Below are 25,593 nucleotides of genomic sequence, written 5' to 3' on the forward strand. Positions count from 1 at the left end.
ATATGGGATTTATTATTTTTGAAAAAGTCAAACTTTGTTGACTTGTAATAACATAAATAATTTTTCAGAGCTTAATAGATTTTGCGCCTTTTTTTCCTCTCACTTTATTGAGAAAAGGTTGCAAAATACAATAAAGGAAACGATGAGCAAAAAAATTTCCTTTATTATAGAATTGCAAAACTTTTAATACTCTATAAATTGTATAACCGCCTACACGCGCATAAGTAGATCTTGTCTTCTTATATAGCATGGAGTAGGTACTATGAACAGAAGTGAAGCAGAATGATGTCACAAGGCAATTATGAAGAAATATTCTTACAGTATTCATGGTATAAATATGTTACATGACGTTTTGAATAGAAAACAATTTATAGTCTAATAAACATGTAGCATATGCATGTTACATTTTTTGGGTTAATACTCTTCTTTCTCCCCCTGAGACAAGAACCTTTTCTGCTTGGAACAAAAAAACTGAGTTTGATGCAACCACTTTATTTTGGATTTTTTCCCCCGATCAAAATTGGCCATTTGTACTTTCCCAAATATGTTATGAGTAGTCCCATCCAGTTGAGTCTTGGTTCGGTCCAGTTTAGTCCTAAAACTTGTAAAGTTCTGTCCTTAATTAGAACTGAAGACTACAGTCCAATTCAATCTCGATCCGGTACAGTTTACTCATACATATCAGTCCTAAAAATATAAAATTCGGTCCTTGATAACGTCACTCAACTTTATTTTCTTCTTTTTTAATCAATTCTGGTACTGACAGTCCTAAGACTGGTCTGGACCGAATAAATATGGACTAACACTACACTAGCTATAAGTAAAAAAAATTACTTTTGAATGATTCACGGTTTCCCTGTTGTATCAAAGATAATGTTCTCCTTTAATATTGTGTCGGTCTTTATTAATTCGGTCCAGTCCAGTATTAAGACAATCAGTTCTAGAACTGATAAAAAAAAAGTAGAGTTAGGTTATCAAGGACCAAACTTTATAGGTTTTTTTAAAGTGAAATGTAGACTAAACTGGACCGTACCGAGACTGAACTGGACGGTACAACTTTTTCTTACTATTTCTTCAACAACTATAACTTCAAGTAGCTTGTAATTTGTCTATGTTATATTTGATAAAACAAAGAAACCCCAAATCATTGAGGACATCTTAGTAGATCCCTTAAATATAACGGGATAGTTTAATATATATCATATATTCAGCCACTATTTGACAAGGCTAAGAAAATAGCATAGCCATAAATCAATGAGTTTTTACTGCGATAATATGTGCATACAGACTGAAGGAAGGAAGTGGAATGAATTCTAATACCTTAAGCTATAACCCACATTTTCTTGCATATTTGTTCTACAATAAAAATCTACAATGCATTTAATCTCTTAAGACATTGTGAGAGCTGTGAATTTCAATGTTAATACATCATAATATATAAAAATATACAATAATTTTATTTGATCTAATGTATTATTATCAAGTACTACTACTAAACCCAGTGGTAATCATCTCTCGAAAGAAAAAAAAGAAAACAATTTAACACAGCGTTATCTCCCATATCTGGCTTACAAATCTACATTATATTTATTTTTTCACCTATGGATTTTTGTACTACATATTCAATCATGCCTCTTATTAGCAGTGATCAGAGTGAGTCGGAACGCTGTTCCGTAATGAGCACAACTAGGGATTCGCTATCAAATTAACTTGTCATAAAAACAATTTACAATGTAAATATTTCATGGCTGAACCAAGGAAGAAGGAAACTCAACTGAATGTATAGGTGACCGCCAGGGAGCACGGCATAAAAGCTAACTCTGCATTTTCTAGTAACGCCGTAATAGGTATAACCAAATAACAATTGTTAGGACAATGTATATGAGGTAATTTATGAGGTTTTGGAGTTTTATCTCAAACAAACACATTATTATTTTTATAAATGTTGATTGATTGAACTCGAATTAACTCTTAGTAAGATGTAAAAAATAATGTCTTCTATACATTATTGAAGAATATTTCCACATTTAAGAATAATTGACTAAATAAAATAATCGAGTTTTTGTGTTCTGCATCGATTCAAGTTCGTGTTGGGACAAAATAACAATTTTCAAATTGTGTGGAGTTTGAGTTTTTAACGCGTGTCACATATGCAATGGGGTTTTTTCTCCTTTTTAATACATTAAATCTTATGATAATACAAGAAATTTGACTAGTCAATATTCGAGTTCAAATAAAGTCGAATTTTCCTAAAAAAAAATATTTGGGAGAAAGTTCGAGTCATTTTCAGAAAATTGTGAACTAAAGTAAGGTCGAGTTGTTGATTTTTTTTAAATTCAAGTAATACTCGAATCTAACACTAGTCATTACCAGAGCTGGGGGAAAAGTCCTAAAACTGCAAGTCCAAGCCGAGCCTCGAGTCTTTGCTCACAAGTCCGAGTCATGCCCTTGAATATTTTTGTTGGATCCAGTCAAAGTTCTCGAATTTATTTTGAGCTCAGTTCAAGTCTATAGTTATAATATAGGATCAATAGGCCTTACTTGGGTTATGTAATAACTAACTTTGGAGTGTAATACGAGTAAGTAATTCAATATTGATTTTGGGCCATTTTTCTTAATCTTTTTGAAGATGGAAACATTAAGAGTAACGTCGTATTAATGGATTATACAAGAGGATAGGAAAAAGAAAATATATTTCTCCTGTACATTAGTTGTCATAGTATTCCCTTCATATCTTCAATGTCATAATAATATAAATACTCTTTTGAATGTACTAAGAATGGATAATATATGTACTATGTTAACCTAATTTCCCATCAAATCTCAAGGAGATAAATTACTTAGATCCGATTAGACTTATCCTTGACATACCAAGAGAATACTAATGCTAAACTCCTTCAAATATATTATAGTGGTGCCCTCTCTGCACCATCAGAAATGTTCAACATACTAATAATCTTGTAAACAATTTCTATGAAGAAATTTGGAAAAATGATATTCTTCAAAAATTAATTATAAATTTGGAAAGCAATCCATCTTTATTTGCTCCTGCCACTACTCAGCAAATGGAGGTGGAGACTTAATAAACCCTATCAAAGAATAAGTGGGTCATAGTTTCCGTTACAAAGCAAACATCCTCACTTGAAAAATGTTATCTGTATTCATGAGACACAGTATTACATGAAAGAGGGATCAGGGCTCCGTAAAGTTTACAACTAGTAAGCGAAAAAACTTTGATAAGAAAGATTGTACTATTTATCAAAGAAAAATGTCAAAATTCAATGGTGCATTGTAATTATTTGTGGGTAGTATATAATAAAAAATAAGTCCGACTCTTTTCTATTAATGTTATTTTCCCCCCTTTTTTCAGTCATTTATATTTGTCTATCTGCTACAAATCATTATCGATTCACGAATAGTTTTCAAAGTTATTCAAATTAAAATCCTAAAATTTATGTCATGTTTGCTATAACGACTCATGTATTTGTTTATTTTTACAGTCCCCCCTTGTTAGTGTAGTCCATGATCGTCTTCAACCGAAAAATAAATAAATATAAAGAACAAGAAGAGCAATGTAGTATTATCTACAGTAGTTCGCAGCCTTCTTACATAGTGCTTTAAACAGGTGAAATCTAGTTCAACAAGAAAATATAAATAATTATATTTTAATTAGTAAAAAATTTTTGCCAGAGCACTATTTAAAAAATTATAACGAAATTAAATATACATAAATTTAAACACTTTACTACTGTATTTAGGTAGATAATGGAAGAGGTAACGACTTTTTGTAGTTGCTACACGAAAATATGTTTTATTTTATTTTCTAAAGCTGTTTTCATTGTTCTTATATTATTGAAGAGAGAACATATAGGGTATAAACTGATCACTAGTGATTGAAGGACACAAAGTAACACAGAGGATCTGTTACATATTTATAAGTGTCCTTGTTGAACATTAACATTCTTCAAATTGTCAGGGTGACCACTAGTATTGAGACTCGGTCCAGCACAGATATTTTTTTCGGTTCGGTCATAATTGATTCTTTCTAGACCGATTTGGACCAATTTTTCGGTCCACACTGCGGTCTCAGACCGTGGAGCAATTTTTTCTGTCTCACTTTTAGGACCGATTTTTTTCTGTTCTCATATATCATGAGAGACCTTTGTCAATCACTTTTTTCGAAAAAATTTCAAAAGTACAGGAGAAGTTCTAGAACAAATACTGTATACATATAAGAGACGGCGGAATCAAAATTAATCCGAGCTTAAACTTGTTTAAACTTCGTATAACCTCATTGTACTTGAAAAAAACATATGATGTCATGTTACAAACAATTTATCTGTAAGATTGGTCCAGATCATTTTTTTGGGACCGAACTAAACCGAATTTTTAAATGAGACCGGTCCAGACCGTACTTTTTTGTTGTACCGAACTAATTCGGTCCAACAAAAAAAATATAACGGTGAGACCGATCTAGGATTTCTAGACCGAAACCCAACACTAGTGACAACTTAATTTTTGGTTTCTTTTTTAGCTATATTTTCGACTAGGATAACCCTTTTTATTTTCTCTACTCTCAAACTCAACTGTCAAAAGGGAAATAAGAAAATTGAAAAAAAAAAAAAAAAAAAAAAAACATAATAGCTGGCCTTCTGTATTTTTCTTGTTGCCAACTGTGGGTCATGTAGTTTCCTTCCAAAGTTCCTCAGCAATACGTAAACTCAGCTGCTTTAAGTCATACAACTAAGAGCCAATTATCAACTCATGACAGGAAAATGCACTGGATCTTTGTTTATTGGAAAAAGCTGATTATGAACATAGACATATTTTAGAGTCAACCTTTACATCATCATGAGATTAAAAAAAAAAAATATGCTCTGTGTACATGACAATTATTAACTTTTTGCAACAAGAATAACAGTATATTATAAATAATAGAAATGAAGGTAAAAAAAAAAGAAACCTGCAGTATACAATATGCATAAATTATTATGGATTGTTCAATAAATTCTCCATGCAGTTCATAAATCTCTCTCTTTCCTTCCTCCATGGCCATGGAAATGATTAATAAAACTCTATAATATAAAACGTAAAATAATATTTATTTGTAACACTACACCCCTCATCAACTAAAGTAAGAACAACTTTAATATTTGAGTAACAAAACCCTCTCGACTATTGCTCATTTAATAAATGTTTATTCAAACTCGACGTGGGCTAATATATCGAGCAAAATATCAAATATCTGCATCGTATAAAATTATAAGAAACTTTGATATTTTATATGATTTATCAATCCGAAAAAAGGAGGAATGAAAAATAAATTGCAGTTCAACTTTTGTAGCCAGGGAATGCTTAATAACACAGTGTACTCACACTTACATGAATGAATGACTTGCAACACAAAGTTTGATTCAGGGATTTCAGGGATCTAATATCTGTAAAGTATCGGATTGAAAAATATTTTAAAATCACCATATGTCTAATTAAAAATGATTATACAAAATCGTGACACTAGTGATAAACGGGCTGACAATCTGATCCGCAGATTGGATTGTGCATTTTCAACTTGCAGTTCTAACCATGAACTGCATTCATCACTGATTGTTTTTTAACCCTAGAAATGTCATATTTCATACTAAAAGAAAGTGCCCCCATTCCAGGGGTATCATGTGTCACACAATAGCTAGAAACTATAGCAAATCCACCCTTTAGCACGCTTCCATACCACAAATTGAATTTTGAAAAAAAAAAAAAAAAAAAAGATAACCTTGAATTTGATGTGAGATTATTTTATGGGAGACATAAATTCGATATAAGGGTTGAGGGTGGCAGGTTCCATCATTTCTGTGACAAGTTGTTACATAAATTGTGAGGGAATAGAAAGTTATTTTAAAAAAAAACAACGTTACGTTACTCTAAAAAAATAATTTAGAAGGTAATTTCATTATGAACTAGTATAGACACTCCGTAGAGCGCAATCCTCCTGTAACTTTTACTGTAATCCTGGAGACCAACAGACAAACAAGGAGGCCAAAAAAAAAAAAAAAAAAGAAGATAACACAACTTCGTTGCCAGAGGTAATGAAAATGTGTAAGGGCAATTTTATAAAATAAATTTCTAAATTTCAATTAAATACATTTAATTAATTTGTATTATGTGTTTTTGTCAAATTTTCTATAGTAGTCAAATTACAGTCAACCCTCTATTATGTGGTCAATTAAAGGAAATTGAAGAAACGACTCCTCAGTGAAGGTGATCTCTTAAACCAAATTTCCTATTTTATAAAAACTGGATATGACCCCTTTAAATAAGTGGTCATTAGACCAGGTTTGACTGTTAATAAAATGTTGCAGGTGGGGTACCATCATTCAAAAGATACAGTTACCCAAAGGCTCAAAAAAAAAAACCCACTCTCATCACTACTAGTATTTGTCGATGGTTTATTGATTGGAAAGAATGGAGGTTAAAAAAACAGACATTTTTATAATAAAAAAACCTATAAGAACTTTGAATAAGCACAAAGAACATGTTACTATACGTATTTACAAAGTATATAATTGATTATATATACTAGGTATATATATATATATTTGAAAATGTTATCCAAGCATGATCTTTTAACTTTAAAATGAATGACGTCAAGTAATACTAATACTAATAATATACATATAATAACTGCCAACAAGACATTTATAAACAACATGATCACTATATGTTGATGATGATAACTTTATATTAATGTGTAAAATGAAATATTAAATCACATAAGAATACTATAACCCCCTGTTTTTACTCAACATATGGATAGTAATCATAATAATAAGGAAATGAGGAAAAGAAATACTCGGAAATGAATGAATAAATAATAAACGTTTGAAATAAAACATCTTCTCAAATATCAAATTATGATATTGTGTAAAAATTTTCAAGGAGAGAGAGAGAAAAGTGTGGATATATGTTAGCGAGTCCATTACAGATATATATTCACAAAAGAACCCGCCATCAATTTTTAAAACCTTATATAATATGTATGTTGCAACTTGTAGTAACATATACATATTATATCCAGGCTACATAAGCCTTATGATAGGCCCCGTAATAATAATATTCGTAGGCCCTACCAGGGAGAAAAATACAAATTTCTAGCTTATCAGTAGGCCCCTAAACTTAGTAAGCTTCAGCCTATGTTAGCTTTAGCATTAAAACAGTTCTGGTGCCATTATTTCATTTTCATCTATAAAAAATACGTTTATATCATCTTGTCCCATATGAACTTTATAATGTGCCACAGAATACTCATAATTAATTAGTAATTTAACTCATCAAAAAAGTCAAAAACCCCACTATTGGCAATCTAAATATAATTCAATTATTAAATTAAATTTGTCGAAAGTCGACTCTAAATTCTTCATTTATAACTATGACTCTCATTTATTAGTTGTAACTTGTATAATCTGTTTATACAAGTTACAACTGGTACACAACACATAAAAAGGCTTGGTTTGAACATTGCCCAATCCTTTTTTTTTTCTTTTTTTTCTTCTTTATTTTTCAAATTATAAGTCTTTGTCAAAATTCTATTAATATGTATGGTCATACAGAGACAAAGCAGTGCCTACTTTACCTAATCCATATAGGATTAATTGTTTTAAACTAACCAAAATAACAAAATAATTACCCATGTAATATTTCTAATTTTGAATACCTTGGAAAAGAAGTTCTATAGATATTATGTACTTAAATTTAATACATTTCAAAACAATTCACTTCGAAATAGATTATTTATAATCGACCAGCAATTAATATTAGCTTCAGTTTGATTGAGTACAATTGAACTGGTAAATACTAGAAATAATTGATTTCGAATTGAAGTGTTAGAAATTTAATACTTTTCAGCTATTCAAGTATTTATCCTAATAGTCAAGTATAATAAGGGGGAACAAAACATTTATGGAAAATCCCCGACTGACATTTAAAACAAAATAAAAATTCATATCCATTGTAACAGTGACAAAGAACAAAATGGCTTTATTCTTTTAGAGTGCAATTGGTTGTACAAGACAGCTTGACGGATTACAAGGTAATATCACCAGGTCTTTGACGTAATATTAGGTATATATTGTCGACAATTATAATAAAACGTAAAAAGATATTTGCATATGATTAATCATTAGACAAAGAGTTCTAAGAGAATGACTGACTGAGAAATATGATGTAATGATATAAAGATTATATGGATATTCTAAAAAGGTCGTGAACTTAATTAAGGAAATCCATGGGAAAGGGATTAATATTGGTCTCAAAAGCTTCCTTTCCTTCTCTCCATGAGTCATGTACAACAAAGAAAAGGTACTAGTATCGTATGCGCATTGTATAGATAAAACTTTCAAGGATTCACATCTTACATATGTATGAATAAGTGAATATATTCGCATTATAAAAGCTTCATTTAGGAGACACTAACGATAATTAACAAAGAAAAAGAGACTCTCCCATAAATTACACATGATATTAGTTATATCTTTTTACAATTAGTTCGTTATTATATATAATTAATTATAAGACTTCACCCGAACTGCAGGAGTTCTTAGAACGCACAATTAAGCTCTGAATGATCAAAAGGACTCATTTGATGTGTAGAAAAGCAAGTGAAATCCTCCAAGAATATGTTAGCGATCCCACATTAAAAAGAGGTCATTTTTTATAGTTGTTTTACCGTTTGTGGAGAGATGAAAGAACGAGAAGAATTCGCTTCACGGTTGAATGTGTAATAATTTAAAGCACTTAAACTAAGGAACTACTATATAGGAAATGTAATCCACGAAAACAGCATCTCCTTTTGCTTTACACTTTCGAACCCGCTAATAAATTATATTTACTAAGTAAGTAAGTATGAAAAACATTTAATCCACACACAGCACAGCGACGTCGTTCACTTCTTGACAAGTTTTGTCTTACTTCTCTTTCTCTCTTTCTAGCTCTCTCTCTCTCTTCTTCGTAAGACATTCAAACAGGGGCTCCAACTCCTCTCACTCTTCTTACATCACAGAACGTACCTACACTCTCTCTTACACCATCCGTCTACTATGGCCAATTACATTTGGACATCCTGCTATTACACAAAGTGTTGTGTTATTAACTTATTGCAATTTTATTCTATGTATTCAGTATTTGTATCATACAGATGAAAATGATGTTGACGCCGTCGAAAAAAAGAAGGAGTTGTTCAAAACATTCACATTATTATAATATAAATAATTAAAAAGTTATTTGTTTATTTTCGTGGTCTTGGATGAGTTTTAGAAATATGGAAATGCCCTAGGTGATTAACATTTGAATCTGACTGAGAACTATGCATAATACTCAAAGATGATGATTGATGATGTCAATAGAGGTGAAGACTTGCAATTTGACTTGTCCTCATAATCAAAGGTTCACGACACGACTTGGACTCGAAAGCTAGTATAAATGAAAAAAATAGCACTATGAATACGAAAAAAAGAATAATATACTACAATTATGGACTTGAAATTAACTTAAAATAAATCTCTGACCCGAAAATAAATAGTTGTCCAAAACATTGAAATTGTAGTTATAATATTTAAATATTTTCATAGTATTACGTAATAATTATTCAAAATAATTTACGATTTCAATCTGGGACTGTAAATTATTTGAATAATTTGTACACCTAGTAATGATGTGGGGTTTGAAGTGATGTTATGATTTTTGAGATGCAAATTATACCTTTAGTTTGAAAAAATTGTTGGAGAAATACTACCTTTTTTGATTGTTATGGCCAACTAACTTTTTCCTTTCACCCTCTGTCGTGGGGTCATAGAATTTATTTGCTGTTGCTCAGTATCATTACTCTGTGGATTTTATCTATATGGTTATTATCATGATTTATGAAAATCTTAGAAATCGTACCCTTTATATTATATGTATGTATATTTATAGATCGACGGGGATTTTGGGATTCGTAAGATGTATGACGTCATTGACTATTCCTCAGATAGATATACTTATAGAAAATCGGAAATACTACTAACTTAGAAGTACCAATGTATATACTTTTAATAGTACCTACTATACTATGATAATTGATTACAGATAGTTGTATGAAAGTAAAGGACATTGTAGCAAATGGTTTTTAAAAGTTGGAGTTATAGGGAAATCGCCTTATTATTATTAAATAAATATATATATATATGAATCATTTGCACATACCTTTTCAGATATCCATGACAACTATCAAAGTTCTACGAACTAATTAATCATTGAATAGATCCTTCTTCACGCTACTTTACTCACATGATACACTTTATGATATTATATTGTTTTAATAGAAGGGTATTTAAAGGAGACAAAGTCTTGTGGATAAAAGGTCTCAAGACTACTACTAACAACTCTCATTGTCTTTTCTTTATTTTATAAAAGTACGCGTATATCAACTTTCTATTATTAGATATTGTCGATATTGATATTATTATTATTATTCATGTTGTTACTCGTTTAAAGTTTAATTTTTCTAAGTCAGCCCAAGTGACAACATCAGAACACTTTCAGAACAACAATTATCTATCTCCATGCTTTCTTTATAAACTTTAGCGTGCTATATGTAATACGAGGAAACACTCACACAAAAAGTTTTTAAAATTAAGCTTTTCTAGTTATCAGAAGCATATCAAAAATAAGAATTATTCCAAAAATAATAAAGTAAAGACTTCCTTCTCTCCCGAGAGTATATTTTAATGACTGTTTATGCTTGGAAATTGATACTACTTATTGCTATTTTGTCCATGTTTGAAACATAAATTCATAGAGTACTTAAATAAACTTTTATTTTACTTTTTTTTCATAAGACTATAATATGTTAATGATTTGAAATATTTTATCCACTATCAAAGTGATTGATTTATCTTGACCGTAAAACAAATGTATCTACACAATTGACCAATTTGTATTTATTCTAAAATCAGTGCTGATTGGAGTGAATGGATGACTCACCATTAAATACTAAAACAAAAAAAAAAACTTTTTGCCCCCCGGTGATTACGGCTTGAAAATGGAATAATGAATTCGCCATTCGGTGTGTTGTAAGTCAGTTTTAATGTTCTTTTAACTATCTCCAATATGTAGAAACTTGGACTCGAGACTAGCAAATCGACTTGATCACACAATTTAAAAATCGATACATGACTTGGACCCGTAATTCGTTTGATTTTATTCACTGGATATAAGGTACTCTTTATTGTATCTTATTTTCTGAGGATTTGAAGTGAACTCGGTGAAAATATTCAAGGACTTGGATATGTGAGCAAAACTTGAGGCTCGACTTGGACTTGCTATCTCTTCTCTAACTTTATTACCTACATACATTGTAAGTAACAGAATAATTACAAAGTCGAAAAAATATCGAGTGACGATCATTAATCCTAGGATGGAATGAAGCCTGCTCAAAATAAAATCATATTCTTAATCGTAGATTCAAAATTAAGATATACATCAATATTAACAAAGTATGTAGGTGTATACGTACATCGAAACTATACAAGCGCCGCTATTCTGCGATAATTAAAACACCCTTTATTTGGACAATGCATATGTTATTAGCGCTCAAAGAATTTTAACCGTAAATGTTAAAAATTCAAAATACAAATTGCATTCAATATTATATACTCGTATGTATCTAAAAGATGATAATAGCATAAAATAAGTCATCACTAGTTATTCGTGGTTGGTATCACTTTTTTTAGAAAAATTCTAAGGATGTGAAGATCTAGTACGTTGGTTCCCGTACAGCCTATTTTAATATGATTTCGACCCCTATTGGCACTCGAAAAGTACCCATAACTATCATGTTTATCCAAATATTCGTCAATGGATAATGGATCACTTAGTAAAGAATCAGTAAATACAGCTCCTGCAGCATCAGTTGGACCATCAATCCCATCGGTTCCACAACTAATAAATTCAACTTTATATTTAGAATTATAATACATTTCCTTGTTTGCAGAGATGGTTTGAGTGAAGCCGAGAACCAGTTCTTGATTTCTTCCACCGAGGCCCATTTTCGGATCAGAAGGGTTCATTGATACAACTGTTTCTCCGCCGCCAATAAATGTGACGGGTCTCTCAGATATGATACTATCAAATTGCTGTTGGGTATATGATACAGTTTGTATAAATAATTATTTTTCTGCTAATGAAATTATAATCACCTCTTGTGAAAAAAGGGATTGCTCCTCAGAGACTAGTGCATCAGGGATAATAAATTTTCCTTCAAGTATTCCAAGAAATAATCGCCCAAATTCATTTCCAATTAAACTGGCTTCACCTTGGATTTGACCGCTTAATTGAATTACATGATACTTGAGGTTATTTTTGAGTACATGATGTGTCAGATCTATGGCCATTCCTAAATTTCCTACAAAAATATGCTTGACACGCCCAAATAGATCAGATTGATCATTGGCTGTCACTTGCTTTAATATAGAAAGTGTTTCCTCATTAAGATAAATGTTATACTTTTGAAGAATGTTTTCAGCTATTTTAGGATCATCAGTATTGGGCACTGTAGTTCCAGATGCAATGATGTCCAAAGGATCTCCTAATACATCTGACAGTATAAATGCTGTGATATGTCGAATTGACTTAGGAATGTAATTGATTAACTTTCCACCTTAAAAAAATAAAGGATATTTAGTATTTACCAATGAGATCTGAAAGAATAAATAAAAAACCTTTAACGGTTGATAATCGTTTTCGAACAGTATTAATTTCATTAATAGTAGCTCCAGAAACAGAGAGTTCCCGTATGATAGAAATTTTCTTGTCTAGAGACATGGGACTAATAACGCCTGACAGGCAAGCACTACCGCCGCCTGATATCAGTATGACTAAATGATCTTCTGCTCCAAGGTCTGATACTACATCTAGTATTTCTTTTGTGGCGTGTAATGAATCCTTATCTGGCAAATTATTTTTGGCCCCTTTCTTCACCGTAATGTTGACCAAGGGAGGATCTTCTACAATTCCAACTGGAATTGATATAATACTTCCTTTTAACACTTGAACAGCAGACTCTACGGCCACTGCCATGGAATAAACAGCTTTTCCGAAACCAATCACTGTTACATTATCTCCATGGCATGTTTCAGAGATATATTTCCTTATTACTACGGAAGGATTGATTAGAGATAATATCCTTTGTAAAACATCCTCCAATGAAGGATTCTCCTTATGAACAAAACCTGCATAGATAAACGTAAAGATAGAAGAACATGTATATGATTATAATTAATACATCTTTGTCTAGTCATTATTTAAATCAATGAACTTTTATCAATATTTCAACTTTAAATGAAATTTTGAGCATGGTACAACATCAATAATCTAGTACTTGAGATGACAACGAAGAAAAAAACAGTTTTTCAAAAAATACAAACAAATGTTTTCAGGAACAAGGCATGAATGCATATTTAGACTCCATCATTCAAATCTCCCTTGACGAAATACCCCCACCCACCCAAGGCTTATTACACCAAATACGTCGTTAATTTCTATTAGATAAGAACTTATCAAAAGTTAGCATAAACCCATCATAATCAATAGTCATAGTAGATTAACACAACGCCATCTGTTGGACGATGTATTTTATAATTGTGTTTGACGTAAAAAAAAATTGATCCGTTTTATATTCATAAGCAAATTTGTAATAAATAAAATGGATAGTATTTTTGTTCCTCGCTCTCTTGAAATCCTTTAAATTAGATAACTCATATTTCTTCCTCCTCTTTTTCAAAGATATTAAAAGCCTTCCAACATTGATAGATTTTTAAAATAGTTCGCTACTACATGATTTACTAATAATATCAATTATTATACATTTAAAGCAGAGAAGTGATCTATTAGCACAATTCCTACTATGAATTATTATTTGATGTGTGTGTTTTAATTTAAAAAAAATCAACGAGGGTCCTCACTTTGCCGCATTAAGTAAGCTAGCCCAATCTGCCTTTAATGGAATGATCCAAAAAGGGTGAAAAAAGAGAAGAAGAAAAAAGGAAGAAGAAAGAAACACGAACAGAATAGAAAAGAAAAAAACTGTAGTAAAAATGGCGACGTTGGACTCATCTTTCGAGTAAAATATGAAATTTTTGGCATGTTATAAATTCATTGAATTATTATATTAGGTGAGAAAAGATCCTTAATTTTGATTAGAAGAAGTAGTGATAAAAGGTATTTTAACTTACTTTCGTTTTCCTGCATAATTTTTATTTATTAATTTGACGCTTCTTCTCTTCTCTTCCCTTTTTTTTGTTTCTTTTTTTCGTGTTCCCGAGTTTTCATCATCTATTTTTTATTTAATATTGTGTGTTTTATGTTGTAGAGTAGGTTGAATTGCTTCTCTTCTAGTTGCTTATGGATTGATTTTTGAATTGGACGACCCCGGGATTGTAATTGCTACATAATGTACAGTTTGATATTGGACTTGTTAGTTGTTACTCTTATGCCGAACTGAAACATTCTTAGAAAAATAACCTTGATTTGGGAAGGCATGTAGTACATTTCAAAACATGCTAATATCATGTAGGATTAAGTACTTGAATTCATCCCATCATTTCTATTGTTTCACCACAACTCTATATATACTTTATTGTAGCCTGTTGTCCCAATACTTCAAGTTTATTAATACTAAATATTTATCTTTATTTGTTTAAGATAAATAAGTATCTGAGCTCTGTCCATTAAATCATTTTCAAAGCAGTATATTATAATATGTTGTTAAAAGTGTCATTTTTCTCATATTATTCTTTCTAAAGATTTTTCACATCCGAATTCTTTTTTTTCTATGTTTATTTATTTATTGTTGAGGTTCACCTGTTTAGCCTTTTTTTTCCCTTTTCAATGTCTACTTTAAATAATATACAATCATGATTGTATTCTTGGAATATGTGTTTTTTTCTCTTGTTTAGAACATCCTTTTTCTGGGAGCCGTTCATAGGGCAATGTAGACGGAGTAAGAACAACTGAAGTTCTGTTGTATTAGTTTGGAGATCTTATTTCTGTATCTACTAAACACAAGAGGGGCAAATGTTTATATTATGTACTTCAAGAATGTCGGAATAGAGGGATAGAGATAATATATGTCGTTTTTGAAGGTCGAAAATAGTTTTTTACGCTATTTATGCATGCCATTTGCCCTTACAAAGTGATAAACTTTGTAAATTCTCTGTACTTATGATCAATTTTTCGACTTATACTAAGATATACATTTTTCTGTATTCTTTAGTTCCATGATTTACTCAATCTAATTTCTATTCTCAAAGCGCATAGATCCACTGGCTTTGGAAAATAGTGAAACGTTTATCGTTTTATTCATTTTTGTGTCCTTTATTTTGGAGACTTTTTAAAATATAGAGATGCGAGTACATCAGGGTGTTTCATTTAATGATTCATAATAATAATTAACTATAACTGATACCCGTTCATTAAAGTTCAAGTTATAAGAAAATGACATAGTTGTTCCAAGGATGACGAGGAATTCATTATTTATTTTATGTATATAAAATGCTGACTTTGGAAACTAATTACTCAATTATTATTATTATTTAACATAGGGTGATCATATTTTATTTTCGGAAAAGAGGATACGTAGCCCAATCAGTGTCGATTTGAAAGAAAAGGCTATTAATATTTTGAAATTTACAAATTTCAGGATAATATTTTAAAAATTTCGATTTATTATAAATTATATTTATTGACCTTTCCTTATTTTTAATTTAATTGTACTTTAATTTTTAGTAGGTTTTCAACATTTTGTCACCCCATAAAACCCGACTTTTCATGCATTTAAAAAAATATATTCCCGACAGATTGTAAAAAAAGGACATGCTCATTGTCCATGTAACATATCTACAATGATTGTTTTTTTATTCATATTCCAGTTTGCCATCCTGTCCCTTTCTTTATTTCTATAGATCAGTGGTTCCCAACCAGGGATTTATGCAACAGAATACATAAATAAAACATTTGGTTAAGTATATGCCGCAATATATCAAAAAAATGATATAGGTAATTTTGAATCCTTATTTATTCGGCACAGTCCAGTTTTAAGACTGGTCCTTAAGACTCTCGGTCCTTCGGACTGTCAATACTAGAAATAATTAAAAAAAGAAGAAATAAGGAGGGACGTCATCAAGGACTGAACTTCATAAGTTTTATGACTGAACTGGACCGAACTGAGATTGCAGTCTACATTCCTAAATAAGGACTTACATGAGAGTACAATTTTAAGAATTGGAAATGGAAGAGATAGGACGTAGGTTTGTTTTTGTAAATAAAAGTATAGCTTGGTATGGCATAACTCCTTTGAATCCTATAGTGCCTAGACATATCACAGATTTGACAAATATGTCATAAACCGCTTAGTTCGTTTTTTATTACATTTTTAGTAGCAAAATGGCCTGGGATACAAAGGGTATTATTCAAGTTATATATTTATGTATATTTGTGACTATCAAAATTCCAAAATCCATGATGGATTTCGAACAATTGTTCTATTTGATGAGCATTTTTTATTGGTCTTTGACTTAATTATAAATTGGAGTCACAATCATTTATCATCATTATTATCTTTGTGTCAAGCAGAAGTGGCTAATTATGTAAACATAATCAATGTGTGCTAATTACTCCATAATACAGACTTTATGTATTGTGTACACTAGACTGTCACGTTTTCGAGTTAATATACCCCCCGGGCACAAAACCTAAAAGGAAGATAGCCGCATGTATTGGGGTTTCCCTGTTATATCAAAGATAATAATGTCCCTACTTTTTGTTAAACAACATCCACTTCAACCAGTGTTGTGTGTCGATCCGTATTTAGGTATGAAAACTGCAGTTCAGTCTAGGTCCGGTCCAGACCGGTCCTATATATCAGTCCTATAACTGATAAATTTATGTCCTTTGTGACGTCATTTAATCTTATTTCTTCTTTTTTAAATCAGTTCTAGTACAGTACAGTCTTAGGATCAGTCCTTAATACTGGAATGGACCAAATAAAGAGGGACTGACTCAATACTACCATCAACTAGGGTTACATTTTCCTATATTATGTCTGATAAAACGGAGAAACTGCAAATCATTGAGTTCATCTGAGTAGATCTCTTAAATGATTAAAAACAAGGCGCACAATATTTTTAATGGATAAACCAAGTACTACATAATGTATAACGTACCATTTTTGGGTCATAGTATCTTTTTTGATACAAGAATAGCTAAAAAATGGCGAATTTTGACCGGACATGTTTTTTTTTGTTTTGTTTTTTTCAAATTAAAATAACCTAAGAGGTTTCAAACTTTAGCAATATCAGTTTTGTCTCCAGCAGAAAAGATTTTGTACATGGAACAAAATATGAATCCGAAGGGGGGACAGTCTAGTTTATACATTATTTGGCATGCACTGAACTTTTGACTAATTAGGTACTATAATATACTTCTTTAAATCCCTTCGACTCACCTTTTTTTTGAGGTGGATATACTATTTATTTTTATGACTCCCATCAACATAATTTAATTGCAATTAAATACCTACTATTGACCCTCTTCCCTTACCTCTTTTTTCCGCTCGTGTCTGCTTTCTCTAGCAATGTTTTAAAGGTTGATAAAAGAGTATGTTGACTGTATGTATCTCATCATTTCCTCCCTCGCTCCGTGAACTAGCGACATCTATACCTTAGTTTCATACTACTAATATTGTCCATGTCAAAAGTTGTAGCCCTTTTCACCCAATCCTCCTCATTTCCATTGTGGTCCGAATAAATCATTATAAACGAGGAATATTGAAACCTTGATCCTTTGTTTTGTTCATTTATGGATGTTTGAGGGGATTCATCATCATCAAGACACTTTTCATCTCTTGGGTTCAGTTATTCCGTCGAAATAAAATGGCGTCATGTTCGTTGGATCAATAAATACTCTTCTTTTTTTTCCTTCCAATGAATAACATCATGGATTAAGATAACTATACATGTATTTACTCATTGGATTCTTTTGATTTTTCACTCCCATTATTTAATTAATTGTTTTAATATTTTGACCTTACATCCTAGTCATAGTCAAATAAAAAACTGATATATATATAGTACATAATACGCTTATTCTAACATGAAAAAAACCACTTTTTTTAATAGGCAAAAAATATATGATTGTAGCTTTTTTGAGGTGAATATTTGAATAGGATTGATTTTTTTCTTTTTCTTTACTACAATTTCAGACTAGGGTGATACGTACCTCCCATCATGGCTCAGCAAGTGGGCCCTCCTGACGACTATAATTGGTCATATCCCGGTTCTAATACCAATGTACCTGCAATTCAAGTCTTTCGCCCAACATGGGAGGAATTCAAAGACTTTAATAAATACATGACTTATATAGAATCTTTAGGAGCTCATAAAGCAGGGATTGCAAAGGTAAGACATCTTTTCATACTATATCAAGGGTTTTTATCATTTTATTTATACATATACAATACCATTTCTAAGGCACAGATAAGTAATTATTAGTCAAATATATGTAAGTTAATAAAATCTTGATATATCCACTAGGATAAATCACCTTTTGGTCTGTTGCTAAGCATCCTATCACTGATGTAAGAATTTCCAGTGATCGACTCCCATTCAATGGTGTATTAATATATTATATAGTACCCTGTCTAAAAGCGACAATTCTGTACAAATTGTGCCCTGTATAAGCAAATTATACAACGTGTAATCAAAAACTGAGATTGAATAATTTACAGTATGTAGAATTGATATGAGGATAATTTAATTATTGAAATTTCATTTGATGGTCGATGATTCATTGATGGAGTAATTAATTTATCACTTTTACAAAAAATATATTACTCTAACTGATTATAAGTCCGTGGCACATTATATAGTTCATTGTCACAGCTATATCCCTCATAAATACATAATTCATATGTAATTTCTATGGATCAAAATGAAATGATAGCATCAATTCATAGTTGTTAATATAAATGACTGATGTTGTAATTAAATAATAATATTGTTAAGAGGTACAAATTGTTGCTTGTATAGACAGTGCAACTTATACAAATATCGAATCCTGAAATGTAGAATTGTTTTCCTGTATTACCCAAAAAAGGAGTTTAACTTAATTGAATGGGTCTTATTTGAATGAATAAAAAGGTGGTGGCAATGGGATATTGATGAGATTTGCTGTTTTGCTTATGTTTTTTGATAATTACATTTAGTCATAATATTATGTAATTTTTTCATAAATAAAATATTTTTTCCAATGACTAAGACGTAGTAGACCCTATTTTTGTTCTTAAGAATTTTCGAGTTTGATTCATAATTTTTATATTTTTCCTCCTTTGTAAAACATTTAGATTATTCCTCCCAAGGAATGGGTACCAAGGAAAAAGCCTATAAAGCTTGATGAATTAAATATTCGCATCCCAGATCCAATATGTCAAATGATCAATGGGAATAGGGGTATCTTCCAAAGTTTAAACATCCGTAAAAAAGGAATAAATGTTCAAGATTATCATAAATTGGCAGAGTCAGACCGCTATAGAACACCTCGCTATGTGGACTATGAGGATCTTGAAAGGAAATATTGGAAGAATGTCACTTTTGTATCTCCTATTTACGGTGCTGATGTTCCTGGCTCTATCACTGACGAAGATTGCGAGTCTTGGAACATTCGACATCTCAGATCTGTACTTGATTATGTGAATGAGGACTATAATATACAAATTGAAGGAGTGAACACGGCTTATCTATATTTTGGGATGTGGAAAACCACTTTTGCTTGGCACACTGAAGATATGGATTTGCACTCAATTAACCTTCTTCATTATGGCGAGTCCAAGTTTTGGTATGCTATTCCTCCGGAACATGCTCGTCGATTTGAAAGAATGGCGGACGGAGTTTTTCCGAATCTTGCCAAGGATTGTCAAGCATATCTTCGGCATAAAATGTGTTTAATTTCACCGCATTTGTTGAGGCAAAACTCCATTCCTTACAATAAGGTATAGATTCCATTATTTCTTTTATTTAAAAAAAAAATATATCCTTGGAGGCTTTTGTAAAGAAAAAAAAATATATCCTTGGAGGCTTTTGTAAAGAAAAAAAAATAAATCTAGCTATTATCTATTATTTTTAAAAGTTGTGAAAGGAGTAGGCGTGATCTATTTCTGAACCAATGGGTGGAATCCCATCTATAAAAAAACTTCCCAAACAAAATCTTAAACATGGCAAAATTAGGAATTTGGATTGATAATTTATTTTTGAATTTTCGATAAAAACATCTCTGTCAAATCAAAAATTACAAGGATATTTTGATCTGAAGCTTTTTTTCTCAATTTCCTCAAATTTTGAATTATTATAATTTTTTTATCTCTCGGAAGTGGAAAAAAAAGTTAGGCAATTTGAAGTAACATCAAACTAATTAAATATGTAAACTAGCGGTTTTTGTAATATATTGGCTCAAAAATGTACAGGCCGGAAAGATATTAGAAGTTTATTTTCATTTTTTCTTTGGATATTTACTACTCTTCCTTAAAATAAAATATGAATAACAAATGCATATTATTTAATAATTCATAATTATCAATTAAATACGCATACATTGTATATTAACCCAATTTGAGTATACAGGGTCGTTCCGGTAAATCTGGACTACCTTTAACTGCGTCCTGATCAATAAGGGAAGCAAGTAGAGGTTTAAAATTATATTTACATATTCTAATAATACAAAAGAAAAAAAATCATTGAATGTGTATCCCATTTTCGCCAATCATTCGCTCGATACAAGTCCTGAAGGATTTGCAGGCCTTGACCACGTCCATAGAGGATACTTTGTTCCTGTACTTGATGATGGAGGCCTTCAAGGAGGAGTGGATGCTGTTGTGTGATTTGGCAGAGATCTTCCTTTCTAACTCCCCCTAAAAGAAATCCTCCATGGGACTTAAAAAGGGGAACCAGAGGGCCAGCTATGGGGGTGTCAAAATGACACCTTCTCTTCTTTAAACAAGTTTTGGGTCTTGCGGGGCTTATGAGAGGGGTTCGAGTCTTGTTGAAACAGCAACACGACACTATTGACCTCAGCTTTCATCTAAGGGATCACTTGTTCAGAAAGGAGTTTACAGTACCTTTCGGTACCCACCCTCTCCATTGGCTCAAAGAAGGTGAGGGGCATGGCACTGCTGTTTTTCCCAATGACCCCAATCGGCATGGTGCTGGCTGGAAACTTGGTTTTAAAGACGTGGGGGACATTAAGTCTCTGTTTGGGGAACCATCTGGCGTTCTAGATGGTGTGGGATCTGCCGATAGTCTATTTTTTCTCATCTGATGAAATGATGATTTGGTTACAATGGGGCTACAGCAATTTTCTTCGGTGAAGAGCCGGATGCCTTCGTTTTGTCTGTAAGGATATGTCTTTTGTGAAAGCGGTATGAATTCATCCTCACGTCAGTTTTTATGGTCCTGGGGACTGTGGTACGGCATACTTGGCGCTTTTTGGCAAGAGTGTTAATGGGAATTCCAGGAAATAACTTCAAGGAACATTTCAGGCCTACGTGGGATATGGGAGTGGGTTTTATCACTCCGGGACTTTTGGGCTTTTATCTTATACGCCCTCCTCCTTCCAATGGTTGTTGACGTCGTAGTCTATTTTCTTTGGATATTTGAGCATCTTCTTGATGTAAGCTGGGTTATGTCCCACACAAGTAAATTCGATGATTAGTAAATACTTGTTTTGAATTAAAAGTTTGTCCTCTAACTTAAATCTATGGCTCAACCTCTCACTTTAAAATTGAAATAAACGAGTTAAATACTTTCCTTATTGTTCAGAATGTAGTTAAGGATGGTCCGGATTTACTTGAACGACCCTGTAGTGTATTTTTTTTCATATTTGTGTTAATATATTTTGTATGTTCATTTGTTTTACGCGGTATTTATGTTGTATTTTCCTAAGATTGTTCAGAAAGAAGGAGAAATCATGGTAACCTTCCCGATGGGTTATCATAGTGGATTTAACACAGGATTCAATATTGCAGAGTCCACCAATTTTGCAACACAGAGATGGGTAGAGTATGGAAAACGAACTCTCAAATGCTACTGTAATCCAGACATGGTTAATATTTCTATGGACTGTTTTGTCAAAAGATTCCAACCTGAACGGTGAGAGTAGCTTCTGTTTTTCTATCCTTTGCCCAATTTCAACACAATTTTTTTATTTTACTTTTCACTATATTAGCTATGAAAATTGGTTGGCCGGTAAGGATTATGGTCGTCATCCCGTGGATCCTGTATCCATTAAAGAAACCCCAGCCCCTCCTCCAACATTGGACGAATTCCTCGGGAACATTACGAATAAGGACAAAATGATTCCCCTCTGCATGTTGGAACCTCGATCAGACAAGAGAAGGCATCCCATTCATAGGAAGGACAAGGTGGTTGATCAATGTCTGACTTTTGAAGAGGAAAGCCTAACGGAAAAAAAGTAAGCTCTTTTTATTTAATGAAATGTATACATAAATTTAATAAGTGCCTAGAAATATGTTGATAAAATAAGCAGCTTTTATGTGATAGATACATCAATCTGATTTGAAGTAATTTGTCACTTTTTTATATTTACTGGAATAATTAATTAATTGTAATTAAGTCTTGTTGAAAAAAAAGTTTTACTGTTAAATTGCAGTGAGTTAAAACAAAAGCAATTTGGAACAAAAGTCCAGAAAGGAAACATGCTAAATTTATCTCTATAGGCAGCCCAATATTTCATGGACATATTTTGGCCAACTATAGGGGCTTTACTTAAATTTTTGGGATTGGTCAAGATAGCCAAGAATATACTAACATTTGATTAATGTTACTTAATTCGGCCCTCCATCATAAAGTACACAAAAACCAAAATTGAATAAATTAAAAAAATTACATATACTTTGGTGTAGGTAGGATATTTTGAAAGAGTTTATAATACATATATATGATTTTACAATTTTCTTCATTTTAAAATAATTTGTGATCCCATATTTGAATTAATGCAATTTGCGGCGTTTACACATGATAAATCTGAGTTATTTTCCTAATATAAATTGACAATCATTCTTCCCAAAATCCAAATGCCATCCAGACACAATTTTAATGGGGAAAAAACATTCTAGCTTGCTTTTGTGTTGACCGGCCATATAAGTACATAATTTCTTTTTAAGTTTGCAATTTGTTTTTTTGTAAAAAAAAACCTATCAAAAAGAGACTATCTCAAAATATGTAAAGATAATTAATTCTCAAAATATTTTGATTCCAGAATGATATGTAAGAAAGGTAAGAAATTGAAGCGTACTTCAAGCGAATCCTCTCTCTCCCCTGATCATGTGTCTCCGATCAAGAAACCAGTGACCATATCTGGTAATATCAATGACTTGTTACCCTTGACTAAGAAGGTATTTGTGAAACTGGATTCCAATTTTATGGATAAAGAGAGCGAATTAGTTAAAATCAAGGTTGAGAAGAAGCTGCCTGGTGTGTCTTATCCTAATTTGAAACCTCTTTTCGGAATCAATAAGGAGGTTAAACGATATGACTCGAATGGGAGGGAGTCTAAAGCCCCTCCCCATAATAATAATAATAATACATGCTTACCATTGCCACATAATTATCAGGACAAGCTTCAGATTAAGTTACCGAACGGAACAGAGCTCCTCCTTTCTCCACGAAAGAAAATTGATTCATCTTCCTCCATCCTTAAAAAACCTTTGCTGAAGGATCCTTCAAAATTTCCTCAGACACTAGAGTTGAATCCCAGGTTCCAAGGGAAAAAGGATGAAGTAACAATCTTTCTTAAGAAACCAGTCAAAGAAAATCAAATGCAGTTGAGTCTTGCGGACACTATCTCAAAACTAAAAAACAAATTATCACAGAATGATGAGCTTCATACTCCAAAAAACGCACCGGCCCCGCTCACCGTTGTCCCCAGTTCAGCGAGAATGGCCGGAAGTCGGGGGACAATCCCAGCATCATCAAACCTGGGAAGCTCAATATCAATTTCAAACGATCTCCTCCCTCTTCAAGCACCAAAGCTTACTCCTATGAACTTAGCAAGCCAATCAGCTTCTGTAACCATAGTGCCATTCGATCCCAATCTCCCTTCTTCGAATCTGAGTCAAAATCAGCCTCATTTGGAAGAAAAAGTTTCCCTTGGGGGTCATCTTTCAGGGCAAACTTCTCCTTCAATGACGAGCCTGAGTGTCATTCCCCTGTCGAAACCAGGGGAGTCTCCGCCTACCCCTCTTTCTTTGCTACTTCCCAAACACCCCACACCAATTTCTTCAGCCTCCATCGTAAGCGAGAGGATGAATCAGTACAACCCAAATTTGGTGGTCCACCCAAGTTCTACAGGAACGTCACTTTCCCCTCATAACATCATCTCAGTACCTCAACCGGTCGCTCAGCCTGCTGTAATAGGCCGCCTGATCTCCAATCGGTACTTTATACAAAGTAACGAATTTCACTCCATTCGCAATTCCTTTACGGTGATACATTCAGCCTGGCACCCACCCCTTAGACTCAAGTCCTCTAATAAAAGTGGATGGAAATTGATTTCCAAACTCAATTTCCTTGAGAATATACTATTTCTTCGACTTGAAGGTCCTCTCAATATATCTCGTAGCTTCAAATTACCTCTTAAACATTTATCCACGGGTGGTGGACATTCCTGGCCACCCCTCTCCACTCATGCTCTTCAAGAGATCTCAGTTATTAATTGGGAAATACAAGTCGCCGTGGATCCCTACAAGAAAATTTTAATCACCGTTCTGGATCCTTGGAAACAAGTCTCCTTTGTTTCCATACCCGTTAAAATGTATGAGAAGAATAAAGTGATGAAAGGATTACATGTACATGAACTCAAGAAAATGACAACGCCGCCGCCGCTTACTATGAAGGAGGAGGAAGCGGCGGTGGTGTGAGAGAGATCAAGAGATTAGAATTTTTAACATACATATTATGTACATCTTACATACTTGCGTCAAGAAAAGTTACGTTACTTTTTTCCTTTTCGTCGTTCTCTTTGACCATGGAATTGTGAATTGTCATCTTCCCACTTCCCCACACCCCCCTTTCCTCTCTTTCTCTGCAAAAATAGCAGTAAAGTTTTCTCCCAACCTATCCTATGTGTTATTGTTGAAATAAATCAAATTACGTTTCAATACTATTACTATGAATAATGATAATGTTTGTTATCATGCTATAAGAAGTACTACTTTGAATCATTATTTATGCAAATAATATTTAATAAACCAAAATTAGTATTCAACTAATTATTAATTGACTTGCCGTCCTATTCATTTCTTGAACTCTTGAAAAAAAAAAAACAATACTCATACACTAATGTATTTAATACATAACAATAAACCGAAAGGTTGGTTCTGAGGATATATGGAACTGTTAGAAACTCTCGGTAGACTGGCTATTAGCTTTTTCATATACATAAATGGTAGATTTTATAATATAGGTCAGTGACTCTCAACCGGAACTCCAGGGAAGTTGT

The 25,593-nt window shown here is 32.3% G+C and overlaps 3 protein-coding genes and 2 long non-coding RNA genes across 21 annotated transcripts in view; 3 read left to right on the forward strand and 2 right to left on the reverse strand.

The window, feature by feature from the left end:
* Positions 1 to 10,536, reverse strand: part of LOC121114586 (phospholipid-transporting ATPase VD) — a 267,528-nt gene extending 256,992 nt beyond the window's left edge. For 4 of the 12 annotated variants that reach the window (XR_011779270.1, XR_005863294.2, XM_040708591.2 and 1 more), the window contains exon 1: positions 8,720 to 8,992. The gene's annotated coding sequence lies outside the window, so the exon portion shown is untranslated. Of the gene's footprint in view, positions 1 to 8,573; positions 8,993 to 10,233 lie in introns of those variants that run through there. The other 8 variants (XR_005863296.2, XM_071887134.1, XM_071887131.1 and 5 more) reach the window with 5 other exon arrangements.
* Positions 9,436 to 10,214, forward strand: LOC121114589 (uncharacterized). Of its 2 annotated transcripts, XR_005863299.2 has the most exons (4): positions 9,436 to 9,570; positions 9,845 to 9,895; positions 9,964 to 10,061; positions 10,117 to 10,214. It is a non-coding gene; the product is annotated as an uncharacterized lncRNA (long non-coding RNA). The 2 variants fall into 2 exon arrangements; XR_011779272.1 differs by lacking the exon at positions 9,436 to 9,570 and having other exon boundaries at positions 9,753 to 9,895.
* A 706-nt stretch (positions 10,537 to 11,242) lies between the features above and the next one.
* On the forward strand, positions 11,243 to 11,680 carry LOC139904937 (uncharacterized). Its single transcript, XR_011779271.1, has 2 exons — positions 11,243 to 11,386; positions 11,446 to 11,680. It is a non-coding gene; the product is annotated as an uncharacterized lncRNA (long non-coding RNA).
* On the reverse strand, positions 11,592 to 14,705 carry LOC121114588 (glycerate kinase). The gene is made up of 4 exons (XM_040708597.2): positions 14,262 to 14,705; positions 12,750 to 13,259; positions 12,228 to 12,688; positions 11,592 to 12,164 (listed from the first exon to the last, which is right to left on the reverse strand). Exons 1-4 carry the CDS (start codon positions 14,275 to 14,277, stop codon positions 11,730 to 11,732), a joined length of 1,422 nt encoding a protein of 473 aa, XP_040564531.1. The 5' UTR covers positions 14,278 to 14,705; the 3' UTR covers positions 11,592 to 11,729.
* On the forward strand, positions 13,735 to 25,374 carry LOC121114587 (uncharacterized). 5 transcript variants are annotated; one of them, XM_040708595.2, is made up of 7 exons: positions 14,054 to 14,149; positions 14,202 to 14,247; positions 18,287 to 18,482; positions 19,427 to 20,071; positions 22,018 to 22,223; positions 22,300 to 22,545; positions 23,353 to 25,374. In XM_040708595.2, exons 3-7 carry the CDS (start codon positions 18,312 to 18,314, stop codon positions 25,010 to 25,012), a joined length of 2,928 nt encoding a protein of 975 aa, XP_040564529.1. In that variant the 5' UTR covers positions 14,054 to 14,149; positions 14,202 to 14,247; positions 18,287 to 18,311; the 3' UTR covers positions 25,013 to 25,374. The 5 variants fall into 5 exon arrangements, with proteins under 5 accessions (XP_040564526.1, XP_040564529.1, XP_071743238.1 ...); XM_040708592.2 differs by lacking the exon at positions 14,202 to 14,247 and having other exon boundaries at positions 13,735 to 14,201; XM_071887137.1 differs by having other exon boundaries at positions 14,072 to 14,247.
* The last annotated feature ends 219 nt before the right edge of the window (positions 25,375 to 25,593 follow it).

The sequence above is a fragment of the Lepeophtheirus salmonis genome, chromosome 3 (assembly GCF_016086655.4).
Source record: "Lepeophtheirus salmonis chromosome 3, UVic_Lsal_1.4, whole genome shotgun sequence".
Classification (NCBI taxonomy): domain Eukaryota; kingdom Metazoa; phylum Arthropoda; class Copepoda; order Siphonostomatoida; family Caligidae; genus Lepeophtheirus; species Lepeophtheirus salmonis.

Coding starts and splice junctions, on each gene's coding strand:
- LOC121114588 (XM_040708597.2), bottom strand. Junction 12,689..12,749: donor ACGATTATCAACCGTTAAAG/GTTTTTTATTTA, acceptor TATTTTTTTAAG/GTGGAAAGTTAATCAATTAC. Junction 12,165..12,227: donor AATCCCTTTTTTCACAAGAG/GTGATTATAATT, acceptor TATACCCAACAG/CAATTTGATAGTATCATATC.
- LOC121114587 (XM_040708592.2), top strand. CDS start 18,312: ATGGCTCAGCAAGTGGGCCCTCCTGACGACTATAATTGGTCATATCCC. Junction 18,483..19,426: donor ATAAAGCAGGGATTGCAAAG/GTAAGACATCTT, acceptor TAAAACATTTAG/ATTATTCCTCCCAAGGAATG. Junction 22,546..23,352: donor GAAAGCCTAACGGAAAAAAA/GTAAGCTCTTTT, acceptor TTTTGATTCCAG/AATGATATGTAAGAAAGGTA.